Raw genomic sequence first — 24,326 nt, forward strand, 5'->3', positions numbered from 1 at the left:
GCTTCCAGTGCAGGGAGGGATGGAGGTGAACACTCAGGACATTGGCCATAAACCTTCAGACGAGCCTGGTCCAGGTGCCAAAGAAGGGAGGGCTCAGGCGTCCAGTGCAGGTGCATGGCAAACAGGAGCCCTGTGCCCCTGCTCCATCCATCTTCAATATGGCAACAGCCCAGACCTAAGATTTTTTTTGTTCTATGCGTTGTCTTAAAGAATTTCTCTTTTTTTAGTCCGAGTGTTATTTTCAGCAGCTCCCAGCCCTGTTGTAACTGCAACCAGTGGCCGGTCTGCGTGTTTTGAGGAGGGAAGCGGGGACGCTCAGCCATCGTGCAGAAAGCGGCAAGTCATCCTCTGCTTTTGATTCTTATTTTAGCAACCAGAGGGTGTCTTTGTCTGCTCTAAAGCACGCTGATTTGGGGGAAAAGGAGCTGGTGCTGCCAGCGCCTTTAAGCCAGGCTGAGGCTGGAATTTAGCTGAGCAGCAGAGCTTAGGTGGAGTGACTGCTGGAAGTGTTTGGGAGTGGAGAAAGGTCTTAAGTTAGGGAGTTAAGTTAAGGCCTTAAGTTAGGGACAAACGTGTGGAGAAAGATGGTCTGAAATAACAGCAGAGCTGCTCCAGGGCTGCGGAGTCTGTTTGTGCTGGGGATGTTGGCATAACTGCGATTTGCTGGGGAAAGAGATAACCCAGCTGGCTGCTTTTTCCAAGCCCGTCTGTGAATTACTGTACAACTGTTGTGGAGAAGTCCTAAATATAATCTTGGAGCTGCTCCACATCTCCTTCCTCTGCCACCACCTTACCGCCCATGAAAGAGCCCTGGCTCTTTGGCATGAGCAGTCAGGTCCCCGTTGGGTCCTGGGGGCACCTTGCAGCTGGGGTTCCTGGGGTGCCTGGCCTGGTGTCGTGCTGCTGGAGGCGCTGAGCAGTGGCACGGCTTCATAAATTGTGTGGGAAGCACTGGGAACGGTGCCCTGCTTTCCCACCTCGTGTCAGACGAGGCTATTTGTAAACCAAGGCATCCACAGAGCGTCGTGTGTGCTTTTTTCCCCTTCTGGCCAAGGCCTGTGAAAGCTGGGAAGAGATGTAGCTGGCCTCAGAGGTGTTGTTGCAGTGTCAGCTATGTCCCGTCGTGGCCATACTGAAGCGTTGCAGCACACGTGTGTTGACAAACTCCCGTGTCACCCTGACGGGTGTTGGGTGCAATGTGCTGCTCAGTGTCCCCATTACTTGCCTTTCTTCTTGGCTTTACAGAGCGATGACCTTAGGAACCTGTCCCTCTCCGGCCACGTGGGCTTTGATAGCCTCCCCGATCAGCTGGTCAACAAGTCAACGTCACAGGGCTTCTGCTTCAACATCCTCTGCGTGGGTAAGTCGTCCTGCACTGCTGGGCAGCTGTCTCACGCCAAGGGGTGCACGCGCATCCCTAAACTAGCCCCTTCTCCCTTGTCCAAGGGGTAAGACCTCAGCATTTTTTGACCATAGCAGCATGAAAGTTACTGTTCCTTTGCAGAGCTACTCCAGCGTAAAATCTACTCTTCTTTCCCTTTCCCCCTCCTGTCCCTTGACTTAAAATATCGGAGTTTCTAGGTGTTAGTCTGCCCTTTTGATGATTCTGCAATCTTGCTTTTCCCAAAGGCTGCCATAAGGAAAATAAGTTGATCTGGGAACTAAATGAATTTTTAAAAGAATGTTAACTTAAATCTGTCTCTCCTGGGGTTAGGTGCAGAGGCTGTTTCTCAATAAATTGCATTCCTTCCCTTCCAGGCTTTGTCTGCCTGTCTTGTTATATTCTTAGTTTTTCCAGTTGGAAACGATGCCATTTTTAGTCGCCGAATGATGTACTTGAGAACAAAGCCTGTCACCTGTTCTCTGCTGCATTTAATCGGGGTGCTGCAAGTTGGTTTTATAGCCTGAACTATTGTCTTATTTTACCTCAATTTTTCAGAGGTGAAATATGGGAAGGTACCTGATTCTTGTGGATATAGAAAGGTACTGGCTGTCTCTGCACTCTGTGCAGATAGAAGTCCATCGCTCAGCCCTAGGGAGCTGTGTGCCAAAACAGCATTGACCTGGTGGTGGACACCTTCAAGGTGTCCCCTGTGATGAGACAAAATAGACAAAAAAGCTGGCTTTTACTACTAATCTGACAGAGCAGTCCACAAACAACATCTGTTCATGCATTGTTCACTTAAGCCCTTAAGAAGGCAATATTGTCCCTTCTAACAAGTTACGTTAATTAGCTAGGAAAAAAATACAGCCCTCTGATTTTTCTGTGGCAAGCTGAGACTTTGTCTGCAGTGTTGGATAAGCCATCTGAAAAAATCTGCGGAACAAACTTGACTCTTCTCTGTAGCCTTGCATGTTGAAGAACGAGATAAGAGAGTAGTATACTTGTGCACGCTCAGGCTATCAGCCACCACGTGATGCTTCTAGCAGCATGAAACCATTTAAAATTCAGCAGGGAACATCCCGATTAGCAGGCAGCTCTTTGATCAAAATGGCATAAATTAATTGCCTTTTTCTCTGGCAGTAAATATTCCTCTCTTAGTGTGACTTGATATGTCTCCATTAACATAGCAATTTGCTCCGACTCCTTTCTCTTATAAAATGTGCTGATCAACCATTTTTAGCCCCAAATTAAGATTTCATACAAATTGCTGCAGTTCTCCAAAGAGGAGAAACCTCCCCCCTTAAAAAAGAAACTTTAGAAATTGTGTTTTGAGAAAGGACACAATTAACTTTGCCATGGTAATGCGAAGCTTTTAATTGTAGGGTGAATGGCTGAAATGCTGCGAAGTCCATCTGGCACAGCATGCAGCAGTGTTGCATTTGCATCAGGAGCTCGCTGAAATGTGTGGCTGCCGAGTTTAACAGCCTGTGCCATCAGCTTAGGGCTGATCTTTCCAAGTGGCTTGTGCTTTATGTGGGCCTGGATTTGGAGCTAACATCTTGTGCATAGGTGCTGTCTTCCCCCTCTCTTCTTTCATTTGTTTGTTCTTTTGAAGTTTGCTTTATATCCTGTGGCTTCCCAGGTCAGGAAAGCTGTGACAGGCATGCGTGCAGCTGATTTTGTTTTATTGGTCTGTAAAGAATCCCTTACCTTCCTGAGCCTAGCACAGAAGTGGTCAAAGTCAAAGCCAGCAAAGTGAACTATCGAGTATTGCAAAGTTGCTGAATAGCAGAGTTCATTTCTGTGGATGCAAATACTGCTGAGGTCTTCTAAGTGGGGGGGTTGCACATTTTGAGAGAGAGATTTTCATCCTAGGAAAGCTGCATACAACCCAGAGAACTGCTTGGAGACCATCCCAGGTGCAGGGTCCCTTCTCCCACCTTAGTTTTTGCACTGACTAATCAATCAGTTGAATTTAAGATTTTCTGGAGGGGAGGTCCTGTTCACAAGCGAGTGGTTTGCCTCAATGCTAACTGTAGTGCCACAGCAAATGTGGTTTACAGTTCACCAGAAGAGATGCAGCTTGGCATTTCTGCCATGAAATAATATGCAGAGAGGAAATTCTTCTGAAATCTTGGCTAATCATCATGTGTCAGAGGTGATGAATGGCAGCATAACTCACTAGAGAGGCTGGGGTAGGATCCCCTCGCAAGCCTGACCTGCAAATGCCAGAGCTGCGTGCTGCAGTGCAGAGCCCTGTCCCAAATCCTGGCCTCTCTCGGGCTGGAGTGACCTCAGGATGTCCCCTCAGCCCCCTCCTGCTCACAGCAGCTGGAGAGGGTAATGCTCAGCAGACACTTCTGACTTCAAAATGGGATTTAGGCTAATGCTTTCATCAATGTTACTAATTGCATCAGGGGATTAGCTGACCTGTTATAGTTTAAAAAGTTGGTATTTATGTAGTGTGCTATTTCTTTTTTTTTTTTTTTTTAACTTTTTATGTACTTGTCTCAAGTTTTCATTGCCTGAGTTTCCCTATGGGCTTTTCTGTAATTCCCTTGAAAAAAGAAAAATTGAGTTTGGGATTAAAAAAAAAAAAACAACAGAAACGTAAAAGCGTGGAGAGCCAGATCTCCCCTTGGGAATCAAACTTAGGGTTAAGAGAATTTACAGTTTGATTCTGTGAAGAAAGTTGTGTCAGAGCTAGGACTTGGCCAACACTGCTAAAATAGAATTAAGTATTTCTTGAGTAGAAGTGCTTCGTGCTGTCCTCAATACAGATGTCCCTTGCAAGACGGGGCGGGGGGTTGGGGTTCTTCATGCCACCAAGCAGGAAGGAGCCTGCAGCACCGGTCAGGTCATACTAACGTAAAAACCACGGGTAACAGCTGAGCACTGCTGGAAGCAAATAGCTCCTTGGGAAAGGCATGATCATTTGTCTTTCCTGCACTGCCAGCGTAGCAAGTCGAGTAACCAGCTTCTGGCAGCAGCAGGCACTTGCTGGTGCATCGCCGACGGGGTCCCTTCCCTTCTCCACACAGGGGGCCTCACTCAGTAAATGTCTGAGTAACTGTTCTTAAAACTGTTACGTCTTTTTATTTAATTCCCTTGCTGTTCCCAGCACAGCAGCCAGGCTCTTCACCTGCAGGTGATGGCTTTTAGCTCTGAAGGCATTTGGTTTATCTCTGTGTCTGTCGGAGCAGCAGTTTTTGCCTGGCAGGGGTTCATTCTGGATTCACAGCCCCGGTGTGTGGTGCTTTGACTGGGGACGTCTGCAGGGTGTGTGGTGTGACCTGCACAGGAAATGGGTGAGAGCCCAGCAGAAGCCAGAGCTACTGTCACCTCCTGATGTCTGCCAAGTCCCTAGTTCGGTCCCCGGGGGATTGCTAAAATGGGGACCTTCTCAAAAGATGTGTTCCTGCAGGGATTACTTTGCTTAACTGTGGGTGTGTAGCCTAATTCCACCGCTACCAAAGCGGAATAATTCCTTAACCTGGTGAATGTGCCTGAGACTGAGCTGGGGACAAGGGGTGGCATTGTACTGACCCTGCCTTTGTGTGCCCAGGTGAAACTGGCATCGGCAAGTCAACGTTGATGGACACTCTGTTCAACACGAAGTTTGAAAGTGAGCCTGCGACACACAACGAGCCTGGCGTGAGATTGAAAGCCAGGAGTTATGAGCTCCAGGAGAGTAATGTCCGTCTGAAGCTGACTATTGTTGACACGGTTGGATTTGGTGATCAAATTAACAAAGATGACAGGTAAATTTATTTCTTGTATCCTTGTGCTGAGGTGCTCTGAGGTCAGAAGGGCTCGGTCCTCTGTGGGGACCAGGGTAGGTCCCCTGCTGTTCTGGGGACGTTTCCTGATCCTGCATTGCTGGCCCTGCAAGACAGGTAGGAGTGGCAAGAAAGTGAAGTGAAGAACAAACAAATCACCTAGAAGGCTCCAAAACTGATACTGCATTTCTGCTCTCCTTGTCTCTGTGCAGCTTAGTTTAAGTATCTGCTTGAATTGAAACACAAACATTTGAAAATGTGTGCTCAAATTGCAAGTGCATTGCCATTTCTTAGGGGGCTGGGACTCAGATGGTAGCTCGTGCTCGCACCATCCCACAGTGCTCAAAGTCTGGGTGGGTTTTACTTTAACCTTGTGCCTAGGTGCTGATTTTCATGTTGTGCGCATGAAGTAAATACTCTGGACAGCCTGTATTCTGGGCAGCCTACACAGTCCCTTGTGTGCATCCATATGGGCTTTTCTGTTGTGTGAAAACCAGTCGTTCTGTGATCATGGCTAATAAGCTAATTAATGCATTTCCTACGTCTTAGAGCCATATACTCCCTCACTACAGTAATCCCAGCTCCCTCTGGAGGGTTGTTTACAGCCCTCTTCCCTGCACCTAACAAATTGAGGGCATGCTGTCTGGCACCATGTGCACTGAGCAAAAGCTGTTAGGGTGCTTGGTAGGTAGGTGACATCAGCTCTTTGGCAATGCAAGCTTAAAATGGAAGCTTCCACCAAGACTCCTGTTAGCAGAACAGGAATTGAACAGGTACTTGATGGAACAAGTACTGTTTCCCGTTCCACAATGAAAACTTCTTCAGTTTTTAGAAATTATTATTTTTACAATGCTTTGTTTCTGGAATGCTTCCTCTGTTCCTGACCTGACAATAAGGTGCAACTGTTGCCTCTGTTTTGCTGCTCCTGCTCCTAGCCAGTGCAGAGAGACAGGCATGTGTGCTGGAGGAAGCTCTGCGCGTCTGACACTGCCATATGCTCTCAGGCGAGAACAAAAGCTGCTCAGAAGAGGAGCAGGTGCTCAGAGTGGGGATGCTCTGCAGTTTGTTACTGCCGGGTCGCTTTGCATTTGCTTCATTCGGCAGACAGGAGCCAGCAGTATTGGTAGTGAAGCCCCTACAGCTTCCCTCTCAGGCCACTGGGGAGAGGGGTAGTTACAGGGCAGCAGGGCAGCTTTTAGGGACAGCTTTCATTTTGCTGTGTCCCTACACAATACCACAGCAGTTGGGGTTTCTCTGTGCTCCTGGCTCAAGTCCGACCCGTCCTTTTCCACTCTGTTTTGCTACAGGTCTTTCTCAACGTGATCTGTCCCATGTAAGGTGATGTTGCAAACCTGCCTAGTGAGATTTTGTGAACATTTTGTGCCCGCAAATTAACAAACAGTGCTCAGTAGTGTCTTGTGGGTCTCTGGTGTCAGTGGTCATTGTGCAGCACTGGCTGTCTTCTGCCGTAGTTCTTGCTTGGTTAATTGAGCAAGGGTCTTTTACCTTATCCAGGCTTTTCAGCAACTGCTCGAACAGCTGCACTGGCATCTGGAGCAAAGGGACCAAAACCTTGTTGGCTGCCTGTCAGAAAGTTGTTTCTGGAGAACCTGAAAACACCTGGTTGCCTCTTTCTTCCTCACAGCTGCTTTTCAGCAAGCATGAACGCTGCTGTGAATTCAGTACTTGAGGCAGTAGGAATATTGTCCTGGTCTCAGTGCCCTCCTTAGAAGGCTTCCATGTGTTGGAGGTCCTGAGGTGTACGAAGGGGCAAATGGAAAAGTTTCCTTTCCAGCAGGACAATAAATTAAATCAGGGCATGTTAAATTATGACCGAATTTTCTCCATCAAGACGATCCTGCCCAAACAGTCTTAAACATGCAGTGATTCTTGAGCATTGCTCACGAGTTTCAATTCCTGAAAGGTTCCCTTTTTTCCCTTATGCAAATCTCCCTTTCCTCTTTTTAGATCACAGATAAGCTTTTGGACAAGCTAGGGTAGGTGGTGACTTCATAGTTAAATTTTCTTGTTTCTGATGATTCTCAATGACATTGGCAGAGCAGCCGTTCAGGCTTTAATGGGAGAGACTGCAAAATACATTTCTCTTCTGGATAGCAGCCTTGCGTGGTTTCCATGCACCTAAATTCCAGGGTTTCTGCCACTCTTCCTTGCTAATAAATCCATAATAACCTCTCTGTGCCTCAAGCAGAAACACAAACCTGGTCAGAAGGGACTGTAACTTGGGCAGGGAGGGTCCTGTGAGCAACACTTGTCCCCTTAATGTGCAGAGCACCTGTGAAGCTTCCTGGTCAGTGACCTGTGTGGTCCCAGCAGTGAACGCCCTGGTTTGCTCAGTGCTGTGTCTTCTCTCTCATCAGCTACAAGCCCATAGTAGAATACATCGATGCACAGTTTGAAGCCTACTTGCAAGAAGAGCTGAAGATCAAGCGATCCCTGTTCAATTACCACGACACCAGAATTCACGCCTGCCTGTATTTCATTGCACCAACTGGACACTCACTGAAGTCTCTGGACTTGGTCACCATGAAGAAGCTTGACAGTAAGGTACTTGCTGCCCTTGTTATAACCATTGCTTGGCACTGCTGTTTTTTATGGGTTTATGACCATGCCACAGACCTGGCTAAACCTGCACAGAGAAACACCAGCTGTTTTCAGCAGTGGGGATTGCAGAGATGTGGTGTGAAAATTTTATTACCTTGGGCTGGCTGCTGGGATAGCTCATAATTCACTGGTTCATACATTGCAGAGACTTAATAAGAGTGTGGGCTCTTACCCTCTTCCAGTCCCATCTCTGGTTAGGAAACTGGGCTGCTTTGCTCCACAGCTATGCTGTAAAACTAAGTCTGAGAGCATGAAACTATGCGCTAAGATGCTGTAGGAGCCCACTGTTCTTGCTGCTTTGCTGTGGTTTAACTCGGCCAAGTTTACAAGTGGCAAATTTGTTCACAACTGAAAGACCAGGTGGCTGCTGGAAGGAAAAAAAAGGATGTTTTCCTCTTTCAATCCATAAATAAAAATGAGAGGTTTAAGTTGAACTCTGCTAGTTTAGCACTTATAAAATATGGTTGCCATCTCTATTTCACTTGGTCCAATGATTAATTAGGTTTCAGTACAAAACCTTGTGGAAGTGTGTGTGAGATGGGGAGAAGTACATCTGAAGCACTTAAGGACACATTACCAATCAATGAAAAACAGATCCGAATGCTGTGTCTGCATGCTCTAGACACAAACAGTGATTTGATCTTCTAGGCAGTTGTAGTGTTACTGTAACCACGATCTGATAAACGACAAGGATCTGAATAAACGTGTTAGCCTCCTGTTCTTTGTTAGCAAAACCAGGAACCAAACTTGCGGTTTAAAGCCTGATTTCTTACTAGATAACCTAAGAAGTTTTGACCTCTCTTCTTCCAGGAAAAATAACCGATGTACAAATGTAAAATGAACGAGTATTTCAAATGAGGTGCCTGTGCTTCTTTGCACCATGACTGAGCAATTTAAGTCTGTTCACTTTGCACCTGTGGCTCACTGGATCCTGATTCTGCAGAAGATAAATGGCAATGGTTCTGTACTTCCTAGAGCAGCCTATCGATTGGGCTTTATGCAGTGATGGAGAAGGATCCCTGCTCTAGTCAACTTAAAACAGGGTTATGGAGATTAACCCAACATGAGCTAATTGGCATTTGTCTTCTGTCTTTTGGCAGAAGGGGATTTTAAGAAGCGTTTGGACTGTGCACTTAGCCATATGGTCTGAATTTTTTGGTAGACCTGTGTGGAGCCAGGAGTTGTACTCGATGATCCTTATGGGTCCCTTCCAACTCGGGATATTCTATGATTCTATGATTTAATAACTCCAGGACATCCTCCAAACAGAATTAAGTGATGTAGCGTAAGGGGATTTTCAAGTACTCTAGATAAAATCCCTTTGTATAGGTTAATATTAACGTCTTCCACACTAGCAGTATTGCCCACCATTGCAAGGGAGGAGAGCGAGGGTAAAGTAAATCCTGCAAGATCAAAGGAAGAAATTGTCTGTCTGGAGTGAGAAGGAAAGGAAAGGTTTCCTCCTCCTAACACGTCCTCACCTTCTCCCAGCAAAGCAGGTATTCGCTGAGCATGGATCCGTTCAGCTACACTGAGAGTACCATGCTATATCGCTCCTGCTTCTAGATGCTGCCGCTCTTTGCCATCCTGCTACCAGCACTGTGAACTGTGTGTGTACAGAAGAGTACCAGAAACCCATCTTTAATTTTTATGTTAACCACATCATGCTGTTCTCTTTGGTCATCTACGAGCCGTGTAAGGACAAACCTGGATGTCCCTGATAACAGCACCCGAGCAAACGCCCGCAGGAGGCTATTGTCTGAGCGTGTTGCCTGCAGCCCTCCAGCCCGCTGCAGCTCAGAGCAATGCCTAGATAGTAGTTTCCTTTTTTTGGAACAGCTCGTAATGGTTTGTGACAGCATTTCCTGTCCAGCGGATTCGGACAAGGAGGGGAATACGACAGGAAATAGCATGGTGCCAAATTGCATTCGACTTCTTTTTAAGGCCATCATTGCTGCTGCCTGAATATCCTGTCTGTGGCAGGGGTGCTGCCAGCAGCAGCCGCAGGGAAGGCCTTCCGCTGGCTGGGTGGTGGCTGGCGGTGCTTCTGGACGTGCCATGTGCTGTCCCAGTGACACAACATGGCCCTATACATGGGGTGCTGTCCTTGTCTTGCAGGTGAACATCATCCCCATCATTGCCAAGGCTGACACCATCGCAAAAAACGAGTTGCACAAGTTCAAGAGTAAAATCATGAGCGAGCTGGTCAGCAACGGCGTCCAGATCTACCAGTTCCCGACGGATGAAGAGACAGTGGCCGAGATAAATGCCACAATGAGCGTATGTTTTCCTTTGAGTTTTGTTTGCCTTGGTTTCTGTGGGCCTATCCCTGAGGGCAGGGCACATTGTGCCATGTTTCTTTTGGCTTTAAAACTCCAGTCTGAGCACTGAGATCAGGCTGGCCGGAAGGCTTTTGGAGCTGGAGATACCTGTAAGACGTGGGCTGCCTGGCCTGATACACTTCATTGTCTGACAAACAATTCTCCTCTGGGCATTTTTCATATCCTTCCCCTCTTGCAGTATTCCCATCTCAGGAAAGGAAGAGGATGGGAGGCAGGTCAGGCAGGGGGCTGGGGTTTGGGTTTCCTGTCCCAAACGACCACTTATTGCTTCGTGGGGGTGAATCACTTTTGTCTTTGTTTTGCTTTCCGGCCAGAGCGGGGGTGCTGTCGGTGTGTTCCAGCTCTCAGGAGGGCCAGCGGCCATCAGCAGCATGGGCTCTGGCTTTCACCTCCTTCCCCTTCCTCTAGCAATAGCTACAGGAAATGAGGGGCAAATAAGGCTGTGGTAGAGCAAGAGTTTACCCTGGGTAACAACAATTCACCATGGGCCTGACTTGCAGTGCAAGGGGAAGAGTGTGAGCCCACAGTTTCTGGAAGTGACCCGCATCACTGCAGTGCCCTCAGGGCCCTTGGGTGGCTTTAGGGGGTCATGTAGCCCAAGAGGATGTGCTGGTCCCAAAGAAAGTTCATGTAAAATGAGCAGAAGATTGAGTTATCTGCATTTTACAGGGAGCAGAGGCATTGCAAGCCATTTCCTTGCAACTTGAAGACTTGTGGGAGTTTCCCTGCACAGCTGCTTGTAGACAGGAAACTTTCATACCCAGCTGGATATCAGACCCTCTCCAAACCTCTGTATCGCCTCCTGCTTTTCTCTGTCTGTGTTGTGCTCTCAGCAGGGAGAAGCTGGCACAGGGAAGGGATGTGCTCCTGCCAGGGCGTTGCATGTGCGGTGCATGCCCTGCCCTCCTCTGGTGCAGCCTGGCTGCTGGGAAACTTTGCCAGTTTTAATCACGTCCTCTCTGCAGCTTGGCTTCTTCCCTCCTGCCCAGCCTGCGACCACGACCTGGTGACCAAGGCGTGCGCTCCCAGAGCTTGAGCTCAGCCCTGTCGGGTGCCGTTTGGGCAGGGGACAGCCAGGGGGGTGAGCTGGCGGGAGAGGCGAGCTCCCTCCTGGCAGCAGCCGCGGTTCTGGGAGCAGATCCCAAACTGTTGCCGCCACACCCACAGGGAGACCGGGACATAGCAGAGCTCGGTGACTCAGACACGTCTGCCCTGGGCTGGGTTGACTCGGCTCTTCCCCTTGCACACAGTTTTGCCCTTTTTAAGAGGAAACATTAGCAGTTATTTCTAGCAGCAGAAACTCCCTGAGTTTTTTAGCCTACCTTGCTTGGGAGCATGTATTTTATTTTCCTTTTTTTTTTTTTTTTTTTTTTTTTTACTGTTTGACAGTTATTTTTCCTCAGAGTTCAAGTTTGTAAGCCTTTTTCTGTGCTGAACGTAGTCGTGCATTGTAGTTACATGTAAAATATGTGCATCTCTTTTATTTTTAGGACTGCAGAATTTTGGACTTTGTGAAGGTTTTTAATCCAGGCTGTCCTGCTGGTCTTTCTAAAACACCAGCTGAATTGGAAAGGCACTTAAGCAACTTAAATCCAGCACAGCTGCCACATAAACAGCTCTCTTCAGAAACAGTCCCTGGCAAGGCAAGAAAGGAAATCCCTAACCTCATTGTCCCTTTCCTCTGTAGGTCCACCTTCCATTCGCTGTAGTTGGCAGCACTGAAGAAGTGAAGATTGGCAATAAGATGGCCAAAGCCAGGCAGTACCCCTGGGGCGTTGTGCAGGGTATGTTACTGAAATCACGAATGAGTCCTTGTCATCTTCTCTCTTTCTAATGAAAGGTGCAGTGATCTCTGAATGCCCCTTATCAAAATCTGTCTTGAGAAAGCAAGATTGCCACTCTGTCTTCTCTGTGAAAACAGGGCTTTGCAACCTAACGCTAGTTTTGGAGGGGGTGGGTGGGGTTCAGCGTGGCCACTTGCTTTGGGAAAGATCAGGGTAACCTCACTAGGAGCTGTTGAATCTCTAATTAAAAAATAATAACCTTTCTCTGTTCCATGTGCTTTTCTGCCAGCAATAAAGTGTGAACAATGGGGAAGGCTGGGGCAGCCAAGTGGTTTGGACTTGACACGCAAGCCAGCATACTAACATGTAGCTGGGGGACTTTTCCGGGGAGGGGAGCAGGTGCTCTGCCCTGCCAGCTTGAAGCGGGAGCAGAACTAATTCAACACTGACTGCTTGGTGTGTCTTTTCCCGGCATCCTAAAACGTGGACCTGTGGCTCGAGTATGCAATCCCCTCATAAAGTCAACCAAAAGCACCTTTGGAGAGCAAAGTTTGGCTTGGGCTATGTTTGCAGCCCAGGCAAACATACCAAATGTCTAAAAATACAAAAAACATTACCAAAGCTCCCAAAGAACAGGCTGGTCCTTGCCTTCCCAACCAGCAATGGGAAGTAAAGCTTTGAGACCGTGGTGGTCTGTTTGTGGTTTCAGCTGCACTATTCAACTGGAGAACATCCCAGCAAGCTGCAGGGGAGCATCCACAGGACAATTCTGCAAAACTCACCCAGTTTATCTCAGTAATACAATCTGACCCTGAAGCAGTTTCAGACTTTCTGTCTTTAGCTGTGTACGCCATGGGGTAATACTGGAGATAACTGGTAGTTAGGAAAGAAGTTAATGTTTGCTAAGTCTTGTACTTGACATGTAGCCTGCTGGGTTCTTGCTGTTCCCAGGAACTAAGACCAGATAGTCTAAGAGATGTAGTTGGGTACTAGAGGGACTTTGAAGATCTGGCCCTGAATTGTCTTTCCTCTGGGACAGCTGCTCTGATCTGAGGGGGAGCAGCTGGAGTGCTCTGCTGGGTCCCCAGGGGCATGCTGCAGAGCTATCTGCTAGCAGCAGAGCTGCCTGCTGCTTGCGGTTGTATCCTAAAAAGAGAATTTCCACCCCTTATTTTTAAGCGTACCCAAACTGTGTGCAGCCTTCTGGCCGCAGACTCGTCTAGGCTGAACAGCTTGCTCTCCCAGGAGCTGGCCAGGGCACACGGAGCCATGTTCTGCATAGAAATAGTTATGAAAGCATGATTACAGCATCTCTGCCAGGGTCTTCTCATATCCTTTGTTTTCACCATGGCCACAAGCAGAGTTTCTGCTGCCTGCCTGGGCCCCTGTTGGTGGCTTACATTTAGAATGGATTGGAGTGGGAAGTGCAATCCTGTGTCCAAATGGGTCGTCATCACCTTGCTGGTGCAGGGCTGTACAGAGGCAGCAGCTCTGTGACAGATGGGAAGCACAGGAATCTTGCAACTCCACTGAAAGGCCTTGAACTGACGCCTGTGTTTGGCGTGGGGTGCTTTCACCCCCAGTTCAGCAAGATGTTTTGGTGCAGCCTGTCTTGGAGCTGTACTTGTGAGCTTGAAAACCTCTCAGGCTTGCTAAATTGGGGCCTGGGTCCAGGGAAATGGGGGACCCTTCTTTGTTCTTTTTGTGGATGGTTTGTCTTGTTTGCAGTCGAAAATGAAAATCACTGTGACTTTGTGAAGCTGCGGGAGATGCTGATCCGAGTGAATATGGAGGACTTGAGAGAGCAGACACACACCCGACACTACGAGCTGTACAGGCGCTGCAAGCTAGAAGAAATGGGATTCAAGGACACGGATCCAGACAGCAAGCCTTTCAGGTAGGAAAAGATAACTTAGGCCTTGAACAGCCAGAGAGCTGTGAGGTCTTCAGGATGCCAGCATTTGCATGGACCATGGAGGGAATAGCCATGGTCACTTAAAGCGGCTGAGATCTGAAGCGTGGCTGGGGAGTAAGACTTTGTGCAATGCAATCCTGCCCCCAGGACTTATGCTTTGTACAGGGAAAACACAGGAGAAGTTTGGCTGGTTGACAAAGCCAATTCTTGCCTTAATGCTTTGAAAATGTCTGCAACCATGTAGGAGGGCTGTACATGCTTTCTAGAGCCTGGAAGATATCACCAGGGTGCTTGAAGGCAATGTTTTTTGAGAGCAGGATATGCCCCATTTCAGAAAAACCTGTAACCTGGGAATTTAGGAAGAAGTACATGTCCACCGACCTTCCCGCATCCTGTTACTTAATATTTATCAATTTTCTTTGCACCCTTTGAGCTCCCAGTACTCAGTCACATCAAATGTAAGCTGCTGGCTGTCACTTGCAAGGCCTGTCAGTCTATCTCCTAACTGTTCTCCATCAGCTGGTACTAAAAGGTGTCCAAAGGAGTGATTTCTAAACAGTCCTCCAGTGGAAAGCAGTTTCTCACTGGTCTTTGCAAACTGAATTTACTGTCCACTGCTCCACTGGGCAGAGAGGCTGCTGTGATGCAGAGCCTGCCAGGAGGATTGCTACTGTCTCCAGGTTTCTTTGTGTTCTCAGCATCATGGAAGGGGGCATGTTTTTGTAAAACATGGTTAAGAGCTGGTGTGTTGGTCTGCAATCAGGTCTTGTAGGCATGCCTGACGGGGAACAGTTAACATCAGTTAACACTCCAGCTTAAAAATGCCAAGTCATCAGGAATAAAGCTCATGTTGGAGTTGGAAAGCTGATTTTTGGAAAGCAAATTCCCTAGGAACTTCTGATGCTTTCTGCCCCTGGAACAAGGCAGGTTTTGCAATCATAAGGTGATGTGTTAGTGCCCCCTTTCCTCCAATGTAGACTCAACTGTTTTGCTGCCAGCTCACTCTGCCAGGTACAACAGCTGGGTTTTTAAAAAGTGCATCCAGTGCAGCTGTGTCAGTGCTGAGATGAAGCCGATTCATGTGTGGAGGTTGGTCACCAAGGGGAGATCCTGAGATAAATGTTCTTGTTGACTCTCCTAGGGTTTTCCACAGCTGGTGCAAGGTGCCGTGTGAAGACAGTGCTATGGTCTGATGCTTGAGGTTTGGCTTACTTCTAACTACAAAGTTTATACCGCCTCTGACAGCTTTATTGGTCCAAAGCCCAAGTCATTAGCCAGGAACATCAGCTGTGTGGGAATTTGGGCGTGAACGTTTGTTTTCTTCCTCCGTTTCCTGTTCCTCCCCACCTTTTCCCCAGTAATTGCCCCCCCTGCCTTAGCAGCATCCCACGCTCCTCTCTGCCCCAGGGGAAAGGAATCAGGATTACTCAAGTATCTTTGCATTGACACTGGTTTATCTCTGTAGCACACGTGCATGTCAGGAATTGACATGCCAGTCTTGAGATGGTAGACATGCAGCTGGCTTGTGCAGATCACCACAGATGCAATTCATCTCGGATGTTCAATGGGCAAAAACCAGGTGGGCTCCAGAGCAGAAGGCTGAGCAGGGGGCCTCGTGCTTCTGTTTCTGGAAAACAGCAGTCCACAGAGAGCAGAGCGAGGCCTGTGCCACAACACAGAATTTGCTTCAGTTCAGGATTTGATTTGTGACTTGCTGAGGCTATGCAGCTGCATTTCTTTTGCAGTGGAGAAACTGTGCTGAGTTCTGTTACTGAGCCCAAGTGTGAAGCTTTATTGGATTTCCTTTCTGGAGAGCAATGGCTTAAGATGGGCTCAGCCCTTCCCTTCCAGGAATCTGAGGAATTTCCATTGCTTCCTGTGCACGAGGCCTCTTTTGACCAAGCTATAAGTAGAAAGGAAATGAAAATGTACAGAATTTCTCCATCTGGTACGTGCTAGTTCAGAACAGTTCGCTCTGGCTGCCTCCTCCCTCCCTCTCTCCCATAAACAAACAGAACCCATGAACCCAAGCTGTTTGAGGCTGACGTATGTCTGAAATGAGGGGAAAAGGAGGTTTGGTTCTCTCTGTTCTTCTTGAGACCAGCAACCAAAGCCGTGCTTTTCCTGCTGGTACTGGGAGACCACTGCTCTTCAGCCAGTTTGCACCAGGGAGCCCTTCATAAATCTCGGGGCGAGCTGGGCAAAAGACCCCAGCAAACTGTTGGTGCTGTGTGGGCATTTGCATGAGGTGTGCAGAAAGGAAGCTGGTGGTGGCAGCGAGACCGACCTTGCTGGCAGAGACCCTGCACAGCTTGTCCTGGCTGCAGGAGGGGAAGAGGGAGCCCTGGCGAGCAGAACCATAGGTTTTTGCTGTGTGAAATGGGGTCCTCCACTGCACAGAGCCCCCTCTGCTGACCCGCGCCCATTGTGGGCTGGTTTCTCTGTTCTGGTCAATTTTCTCAAAATATTTTTTTAAAGACAATTATTTACAAGAACATCCTTCAGTGTGTGTGAGGTTATGTGTGTTGGGGAATGCAGATGCTCTTGTAACCCAGGTTCATATGTTTGTGTACTTAAAAAGCAAATTCCCTTGTCATCTGTGTCTGTGAGAAGCTGTAGGGATCCCAGTTGGTTTGGACTGTTATTCCCTGGGGCTGGAAGTGTTTTTTCATATGCAGCCTGGAGTTGCCGGGCCAGTTTCTCTGTGAACTTAGCTTCTCTGGAAGTCAGAGTCACTTCGGTAGAGATTTAGGCTTTCTGGCTTTGGGTTCTGGCAAATATTTGATTGAAGCTGGGATTAGAATTGAACCTGGGAAAATTTAACAGCAAGCCTCTGCCCTGGCTCCTGCAAGCCTTTTTCTGCTTGCCTGGCATTGCAGTGTTGGAAGTGAGCTGTGCAAGGAAAGGTTTGCAGTGCAGGATACAACTCACAGCATGCGGAGCTTTCCCTTTCAGTCCGCAAGGCTCTGCTGCTCCCTAGGACAGGATGTCAATAACTGCAGATTGCATTTCTGGGCACTGAGCAGCAAAGACTAATCCGCACAGAGAGTTTTCCTAGGCTCCAGCCAGTCACTTCAGAAGGGTTTATAAATGGGGGTTTTAATGTCCGCAGTCAGAGGATTAAGTCCAAGACTGAATTTTAGGGAGGCTTTGATTCGAGTGGCCCAATCTCTATCTGCTGTGACTGGAGCGGTTCTTAATTGAGTTCAGAATCCAAAGATGCCTCTCGCTCTGTTCTCACATGAAAAGATTTCTGCGATTTGTACAGTGAGTCTTTTTGGTTCGTTGTTTAGGAAGCTGCTGTGGTCAGCTGGAATCGTGAGGTTACTTCACAGTGATGGGTGCTGTTTAATGTAAGAGCAGCTCAGGCGGCTCCTTGGTGGAGTATCTTAAGAGGAAATCCAAGTGCCCATGAATTAGCAGCGTTAGTCCAAGGCTTGAGTCTGTGTGTCCAGTTTTGTTCCCCAGTTCAAAGAAAAAAAAATATAGCCACAGACTAGGAAAGACAAACCCTTGGTTTTAATGGGATTGAAATGTCCCACTGGCCCAGTGTTTAACGCGTTCCTTAGGTGCATGCGTGCAGCGCATCTCTCTGATAGCAGTGGAGTTTTCATTTGAAAAATGCAGTTTCAGAAAAGCTTCTTGGGGAAGTAGTTATCATTCCCACACTATCGTAAAGGCTGAAATACCCAAATCCATGTAAGGAATAAAACAAAAAGGAATTTGGCATCCAGAGTTCCTACGAGGCCCTGAAAATCTCAGAGGTGCATGGACAATGTGTTTGTGTCCCAAATATTTGCTGTGATATCTCAGTACTGGGGAAATAAAGGAATGTGAAGAAGTAGAAGGGGGAATAAAGGAATGAAAGAATCCAGTGGTGTGGTTATTTGGAGCAGGAATGCTGCCAGTCATTTGCAAAGACTGTCTCCCTTGAGAGCTAAAGGAGAAAGAGAAGTCTCCCAAGGTGGCTTTATCTTAATAAAGCTCCTGGTCTGAATCCATTAGCAGTGAATGTGAAAGTTAATTTTGCTTTGTGTCAACATCATGCTTAATGAACTACATACAACCAGATTTTGCTCTCTGATATGCCTGTCTCTGCTCGACAAACCTTGCACTTCAAATGAAGAGATTCAGGACAAACAGCGTGAGAAGCAAGAAGGTGTGAATCAAGCAGGTAACAAGCTGTGCTAGCATTAGAGGTTGCTTATGCAGTGGCTGTATATTTTGGAGGACAGGCATCCTGCCTGCTGAGTGATTTACAGCATCCTTAATGGCGTGCTCATTTTTGCTTGCCGGTTTGTACCCCCGCTGCCACCCCTGTTGCTGCCATCTAACACGATAGGACAGGTTTCTGTGGAGGGGTTCATGCCTTTTTTGCAAGTCGGGGACCTCTGGTGACGTTTTGTGAAGGGACGATGCGGTAAGATCACCAAAGGCTGGAAACTCATGACTCTGCTTGAAACATAGCTCTGACTCTTTGTTTTTTTTCTGTGTTTTGACAGTCTCCAAGAGACTTACGAAGCAAAGAGGAACGAGTTCCTGGGTGAACTCCAGAAGAAGGAGGATGAAATGAGGCAGATGTTTGTCATGAGAGTGAAGGAAAAGGAAGCAGAATTGAAAGAAGCTGAGAAAGATGTGAGTATATCATAACTGAGAGGGTTGTGTATGAGAGTTTGAGCTGGGATTTTTCCAAGAGAGCCCTGAGGATGCGGGCACCTAGATTCCAACATCAAGCCTGAACGAAAAAGGGCTTGCCAGGCATAAACAGTTTGAGGGAGCAGATATGGACTTGGTTCCCAGTCCTGCCATGGGCTTGTGGTGTGACCTCATCACACAAGCACTGTGCCCATAAAATGGGGCAGCAGTGTTCCCTGGTTTTGAGCATCTGAAGGAGGATATATACCTTGAAGCCTGTGGGAGGTGCTGCAGTGATAGAAACAACTGCTGTGGCTGTTGTGGCTCCACAGAAATGCCAGCCTTGCTGCGTCATAGTTCTCACTGCTCCCTCATCTCTTCATTCCCACACACAGGAGAGAATGTTTGCTTCTTGAAGTAACATTGATTTGCAGATCTCCAGTTGTGCTGCAACCAGTGCTGCCCACTAGCAGTCACTCCTGTCTAGAGACTTTCAGCATGTAGGTGAAGACTCCCCAGAGGGCAGTAAGTCCAGCTCAGCACAGTCCTGGAGGGATGTGACAGAGCTCTCTGGGAGCTGCTCTACTGTGATTTGCTCAGTGTGTATGAGCTGATGCTGTGGGCCAGGGAAAACACAGACATCTTGCCGGGGGAGGCAGCTGTTTCTCGGGCCTCATGGAGGGACAGAGGAGTGCCCCAGTAAAGAGCATCAGCTTGACTGGCTGTGGTTTTTTTTGCATTGTATGAGCATGAGAGAGTCCACTAGGAACAAGGCAATGAGGGATGGAACGTGGGGCTTGGAAACAGAGAGAGACCTGTTGTATTCCTATGGCAACTTAAATCCTTACTCTGTGTGTGTGTCCATTGCATTTTTTCACGAGGGCAGATTTTTCTTGGGGGACAGGTCAGTGACTTATCAACTCAGTGAGGCCCCAGTGCTAGTGGGACCACTTCAGGCATTGTTTCCTGTTGTTGGGGTAAAACGTTCTTCCCTTCCCCTCTATAATTCTTATTTTCTCTGCCCTGCCAGCTCCATGAAAAGTTTGACCATCTAAAGAGGACTCACCAAGAAGAGAAGAAAAAGTGGAAGACAAAAAGAAGGAGCTTGAGGAAGAGCTGAACAACTTCCAAAAGAAGAAGGCAGCAGCTCAGCTATTACAGTCACAGGCTCAGCAGGCAGGTTCTCAACAAACCAAGAAAGACAAGGACAAGAAAAAGTAAGCGGATGTCACCCACATCCTTTGTAGGGCTTATTACAGTTTGGGGGGTTGTTTTTTCTTTCTTGCTGCATGTCTGTATTTGCTTTTCCCCATTACCAGACTGGAAACTGGGCTTTTATCAGCCTGATCAAATAAAATATTTTTTTCTAAAGGGTGGGCCAGGGACATGATCTTAATTTTTTTTCCAGAAGAGTACCTTCAAATTTTGTCGAAGTCTGACTGAAGTCTGACTGGTATGGGAGAGCAATCAGATGGTGGAGGTTTGACCCGTGATCTGTCCAGCATCTTCTGGAATAGCTCTGGGTTGTTCCGAATGCAGATTTATCTGCCTGAGCCAAAATTTAAAATGGGTCTTAACCCATTCCTCCTCTCACCCAACAGTAGTCCCCAGTTCCCATTCTTTAAGGTTATAGTTGTAAGTAGAAGTAGATCAGAAACCAAAACCGCCATGTTATTTTGACATGGAAATCTTAGTGCCAAAAGTGAATACTTGGAAGCTTGCTTTAAAGATGAGAAGTTTTCTTTGTTTTTTAAAAAAACAAGCAACTACTATGGTACCGTAATTGCAGGTAAATGGCATTTGTACTTGTATCGAGTTGACGTTATAAGCTAAGAACCCCCCCATACCTTTCAGTAAAGACAATAGCACTGTTTTCTACTATTTTATATTTGTATACTAGGAGTATAATCCTCTACCCTCCAATATTTGAGATTTCTGCAACTTCAGTAGAAACCGAGCTTATCTGTGGACAGTCCTTCCCGTGGTCAGCACTGGGAGGCAGGATTTTCAGATGTGCTCAGCGTGGACCTAACTCTGCTTCCGCTGAAACTGGAGGAACATTGCCATTGATTTGGGCTCAGAGTTAAGTCCCCGCAGAGCTTTGCTGAAAACCTCTTGATTGATCCAAATTGGTGTAATCTCTTTCTTGCAGCCTGTACTTGGAGATGGTTATGTTTAGTTTGCTTATTAGTGCAAAAGTCTCATATTTATTACATGATACTGGCTACTTCACCATCCTTTAAAAAGCAGAATACAACATCTACTTGGATGTGGTATGTATAGTGAAGCCAGATAAACATTGCAGAGGTGAAGTAGACTGCACAGCTTGTTTGTATAGCGAAGCAAAACAGGTTACTGTACAGAGGCTGTTTTGAAGCCTCCTGTTGTAAATTCCATCCACTTTTTCCATACCCAATAAGGAGATACTTGTGCAAGTCTTTTCTGGGTTATTTGTGATAACGGCACTAGTTGATAACTGCAATCAGGAAAGCTGTAAAGATGCTAATACAGCCAGTCTCATTGGGAAATGCTTCTTTCTTCAATCCACACACAAAAATGACAGTTCCACGCTTCTCTTAAGAGCCAATACCAAGTGTGTTTAAGTCAACTCTGGCAGAGTAACCTTCTCGAGTAACACTAAGCTGTAACCATTGAAAGAACCAAAATGCTGGCAGGAATGTGATAGAGACACTTCTGTCTCCCTTGCTAACCTGAGGACTTCAGCCAGGCCTGAGCGCTGTCTCACGGGGTGGGCCTGTGAGGCTCTGCTGCATTGCATATAAACCAATATATTCTTATAGTTGGGGAAGTTATGCAGATGCTTACTGTACATCCCCTGTCTCTACTACTGGGTCGGTGACCATCATTCATTGCTTCTGCCCCTGCCTTCCTCTGTGGCGGGAGGGGTGGGCCTGGGGCTAGTTCCTCAGCTGATGTAAATTGAAGTAGCTCCTATGGAGCCGTGCTGCTCTATGCGGACTGAGAACTTGGCCTTCGGCACCCACTGAGATATGTAGAGTGATTGTGTGCTGCATGCTCTGCTTGGTTAACGAAATCATTACAGACCGACCAGTGGTATGCCGAACTGTAGAAATAAGTGTCTGGCAGCTGTTGTCCCAGCATGCTGACACGCCATTCCACGACGGTGCCTGTGAATCGGATAGGTTGAAACGCCGTCTTCTCTCACCTGAGAATTCAGACGTGATGGCCCATTTTCTAAACACAATAGAAAAATTTCAAGACCCATTTTCTTATCTGAAACAGAGTCGGTAGTTAAATATCTTTTAAGAACTCTGCAATCAATTATTTCCACCTCTGAGATACAAGAGTAGTATGAAATGGTTGGGGAAGTTTTGTAACTTCTGGTAGCCAGGGTTAGCTACTGTTTGCTTCTGTGAAGTTGGTTGGTACAAGCACAATGTTGTGGGTGTGATTCATTGACGTTTCTAGCAGCTGTGACAAACAACGCAGTTTCTGCTTTGCTGATACATTTACGGAAGTCCAGTCATGAGGAACATGCACGTCTGTGAGCAGTGTGCCCTTTCAGTGTCACTCCACACCAGGTGCAGCAACTGCTTCAATGGTTCTGTAGTGTCTGAATTGCTAACGGAAGCTTTAAAGGGAAATGCTGATGTTTCTGCCTTGTAGCACATCCTGGTTTTTCTAAGGCTTTTGTGCGTGTCAGCTCAGGCAGCAGGAACAACTTCAGGCCCAGGGCAGAAGCTCGGAGTGCATTTATTTTCTTTACCTGGCCAGACAGGGGATCCCCAGAGCAACAGCCGGGCAGGGGCACGCAGGTGGGGACGCAGGCACTGATGAGCTCGGTCCATGCTAGAGGACTGCTGACCTGCTGTTTACACCTGCTTATTGGGAGTCCACGCAGGTGTGGGTTTACCACCCTGCTGTCATCTTCAGTGTGCTTTGATTTTCTCCATACCAACGCAGGGAGCTCAAGCATGTCCTGTAGGGCACCTCCAAGTCTACCAAACACCCATGTTAGCTACGCATAGATGTGCTACTTGTCAAACACGTAGAGGATAAACAGCAACAGTTGTGATAAGTGTTTTCCTATGCTACTGCTCTCCAGGCTTTACGTACTCCCAGCTGCAAGGTCACTTGAACCTATTTACAGTCCTTCTCAACAGTCTTCTACTTTTAACGCTTTTCCTACCGCATTCCACCCTCTTTGCTCAAGAAGGGGCTGGCAGTGTGGGGCAGGGTAACATACAGAGGCATGTAATAACATAAAGGAAAATGAATTAACATATAAACATATAACGTTCTCAGTGAGATGCACCACACATCCTGTCAGAGACTTAAACCACTCAGCTAGCCAGGCATCGCCAATAGATGGTTTCTCTGGATGCATTAAGTCCTGGAGCTGTTCAATGTCATCTTGCACACTAGCTGGCTATGTTGAAGCAGCACATGCCTTCAGCCTTGTGACAGCTGTAATGATGTTGAAGAAGGAGCTAGTACATCACCAATCGATGCTGTGAGGTTCCTTGGCATACAGCAGGTACTTCCAATTTTAAGGCAGTTGACTTGTCCATTTTAAACCTTGTGTGGGGGCAGATGCCAGGCACTCTATATTCTCTACTTGGTAAGAATAACAATGAGAAATTGGTTACAGTAAAGGCCAACCAAATCCAAATATTTACCTATTGATCTTGGGGAAATATATCCAGGGTAGGTGCTTGTAGTACAAGTCGATAAAGCATTTTGAGCCAAACCATGATAAGAAAGGAAAACAGGGGTGTCATCTCCTTCCAGTAATGCATTTACAGTTGCTCCAGATTCTTCAGCCAATATTCCTCTAGCCTTGGTGGCTTTAGATGATGTAACCGCCCACACAGATTGAAGAGCTATGGCTTGTACTTTTTCAGATTGAACTTCAGTTCAATGGTTTTTTTGCAACACCAATGACATTGTTTCATTGCTGTCTACCCTAGATAAGGCACAGGTATTTGTCGTAGGTACCTGAAATATAAGAACTCAAGAATCTGATGTAAACAGAGGGTGTAGAAAAAGGGGAGAAGTTGGAGTACTGAACCGTACTGCATTCTCAGGGTTTATTATATGAGTCTTTATGTGTAGACTAACAGGTTGCAGTCCTGCTGAACAGTCATAGTCATTCAGCTTGAAAAAGAACTCTAAGATCATCTAGTTCAATATTTAACCTAGTATTAAAGACCACCACTAAACCATGCTACCAAACACCACATCTACACGTTTCTTGAAGACCTCCAGGGATGGTGACTCAACCACTTCCCTGTGCAGCCTGTTCCAATGCCGCACAACCCTTTCAGTAAAGAAATTTCTCCTAATATCCAACCTAAACCTCTCCTGGTGCAACTTGAGGCCATTTCCCCTTGTCTTATCACTTGGCACTTGGGAGAAGAGACAAATCCCCACCATGTTACAACCTCCTTTAAGGTAATTGTACAAAACAGCGAGGTCTCCCCTGAGCTGCCTTTTCTCCAAGCTAAACAATCCCAGCTCCCCCGGCCACTCCTCATAAGACTTGTTCTCTAGACCCTTTGTCAGCTTTGTTGCCCTTCTTTGGACACAAGATTTGGACAATTTGTCAGTGTAAACAATTCGTACTTGAGGTGTTGTAATAGGATCATAGGACAAACAACTCTCTTCCTAGTCAATTGCTGCAGAGGGCGCATTAATACCGCAAGACATAGAATAAAAATTCTCTGATGCTGTAGAAGTCCCAGAGAAGTCTGCAGTTGTTTTACTGTGGTTGGTACAGGAAATTGCCGAACTGTTTGCTATACCTTGTTTGGTAGTTCTCTAATCTGTCCATGCCAAACTGTTCCCCAAAATTGCACCGTAGTTCTAGGGTCCTCTATTCTC

The 24,326-nt window shown here is 47.0% G+C and overlaps 1 protein-coding gene across 1 annotated transcript in view; it reads left to right on the plus strand.

Annotated features, from left to right (window-relative positions):
- Positions 1 to 24,326, plus strand: part of SEPTIN11 (septin 11) — a 58,270-nt gene that overhangs the window by 25,025 nt on the left and 8,919 nt on the right. The window contains 9 exon segments of the mRNA XM_040554731.1: positions 1,246 to 1,360; positions 4,950 to 5,145; positions 7,542 to 7,728; positions 9,904 to 10,065; positions 11,815 to 11,911; positions 13,640 to 13,808; positions 18,329 to 18,461; positions 19,492 to 19,543; positions 19,546 to 19,678. Coding sequence (XP_040410665.1) covers positions 1,246 to 1,360; positions 4,950 to 5,145; positions 7,542 to 7,728; positions 9,904 to 10,065; positions 11,815 to 11,911; positions 13,640 to 13,808; positions 18,329 to 18,461; positions 19,492 to 19,543; positions 19,546 to 19,678 — 1,244 coding nt within the window.

Source organism: Cygnus olor, chromosome 4 (genome assembly GCF_009769625.2).
Source record: "Cygnus olor isolate bCygOlo1 chromosome 4, bCygOlo1.pri.v2, whole genome shotgun sequence".
NCBI classification, from domain to species: Eukaryota; Metazoa; Chordata; class Aves; order Anseriformes; family Anatidae; genus Cygnus; species Cygnus olor.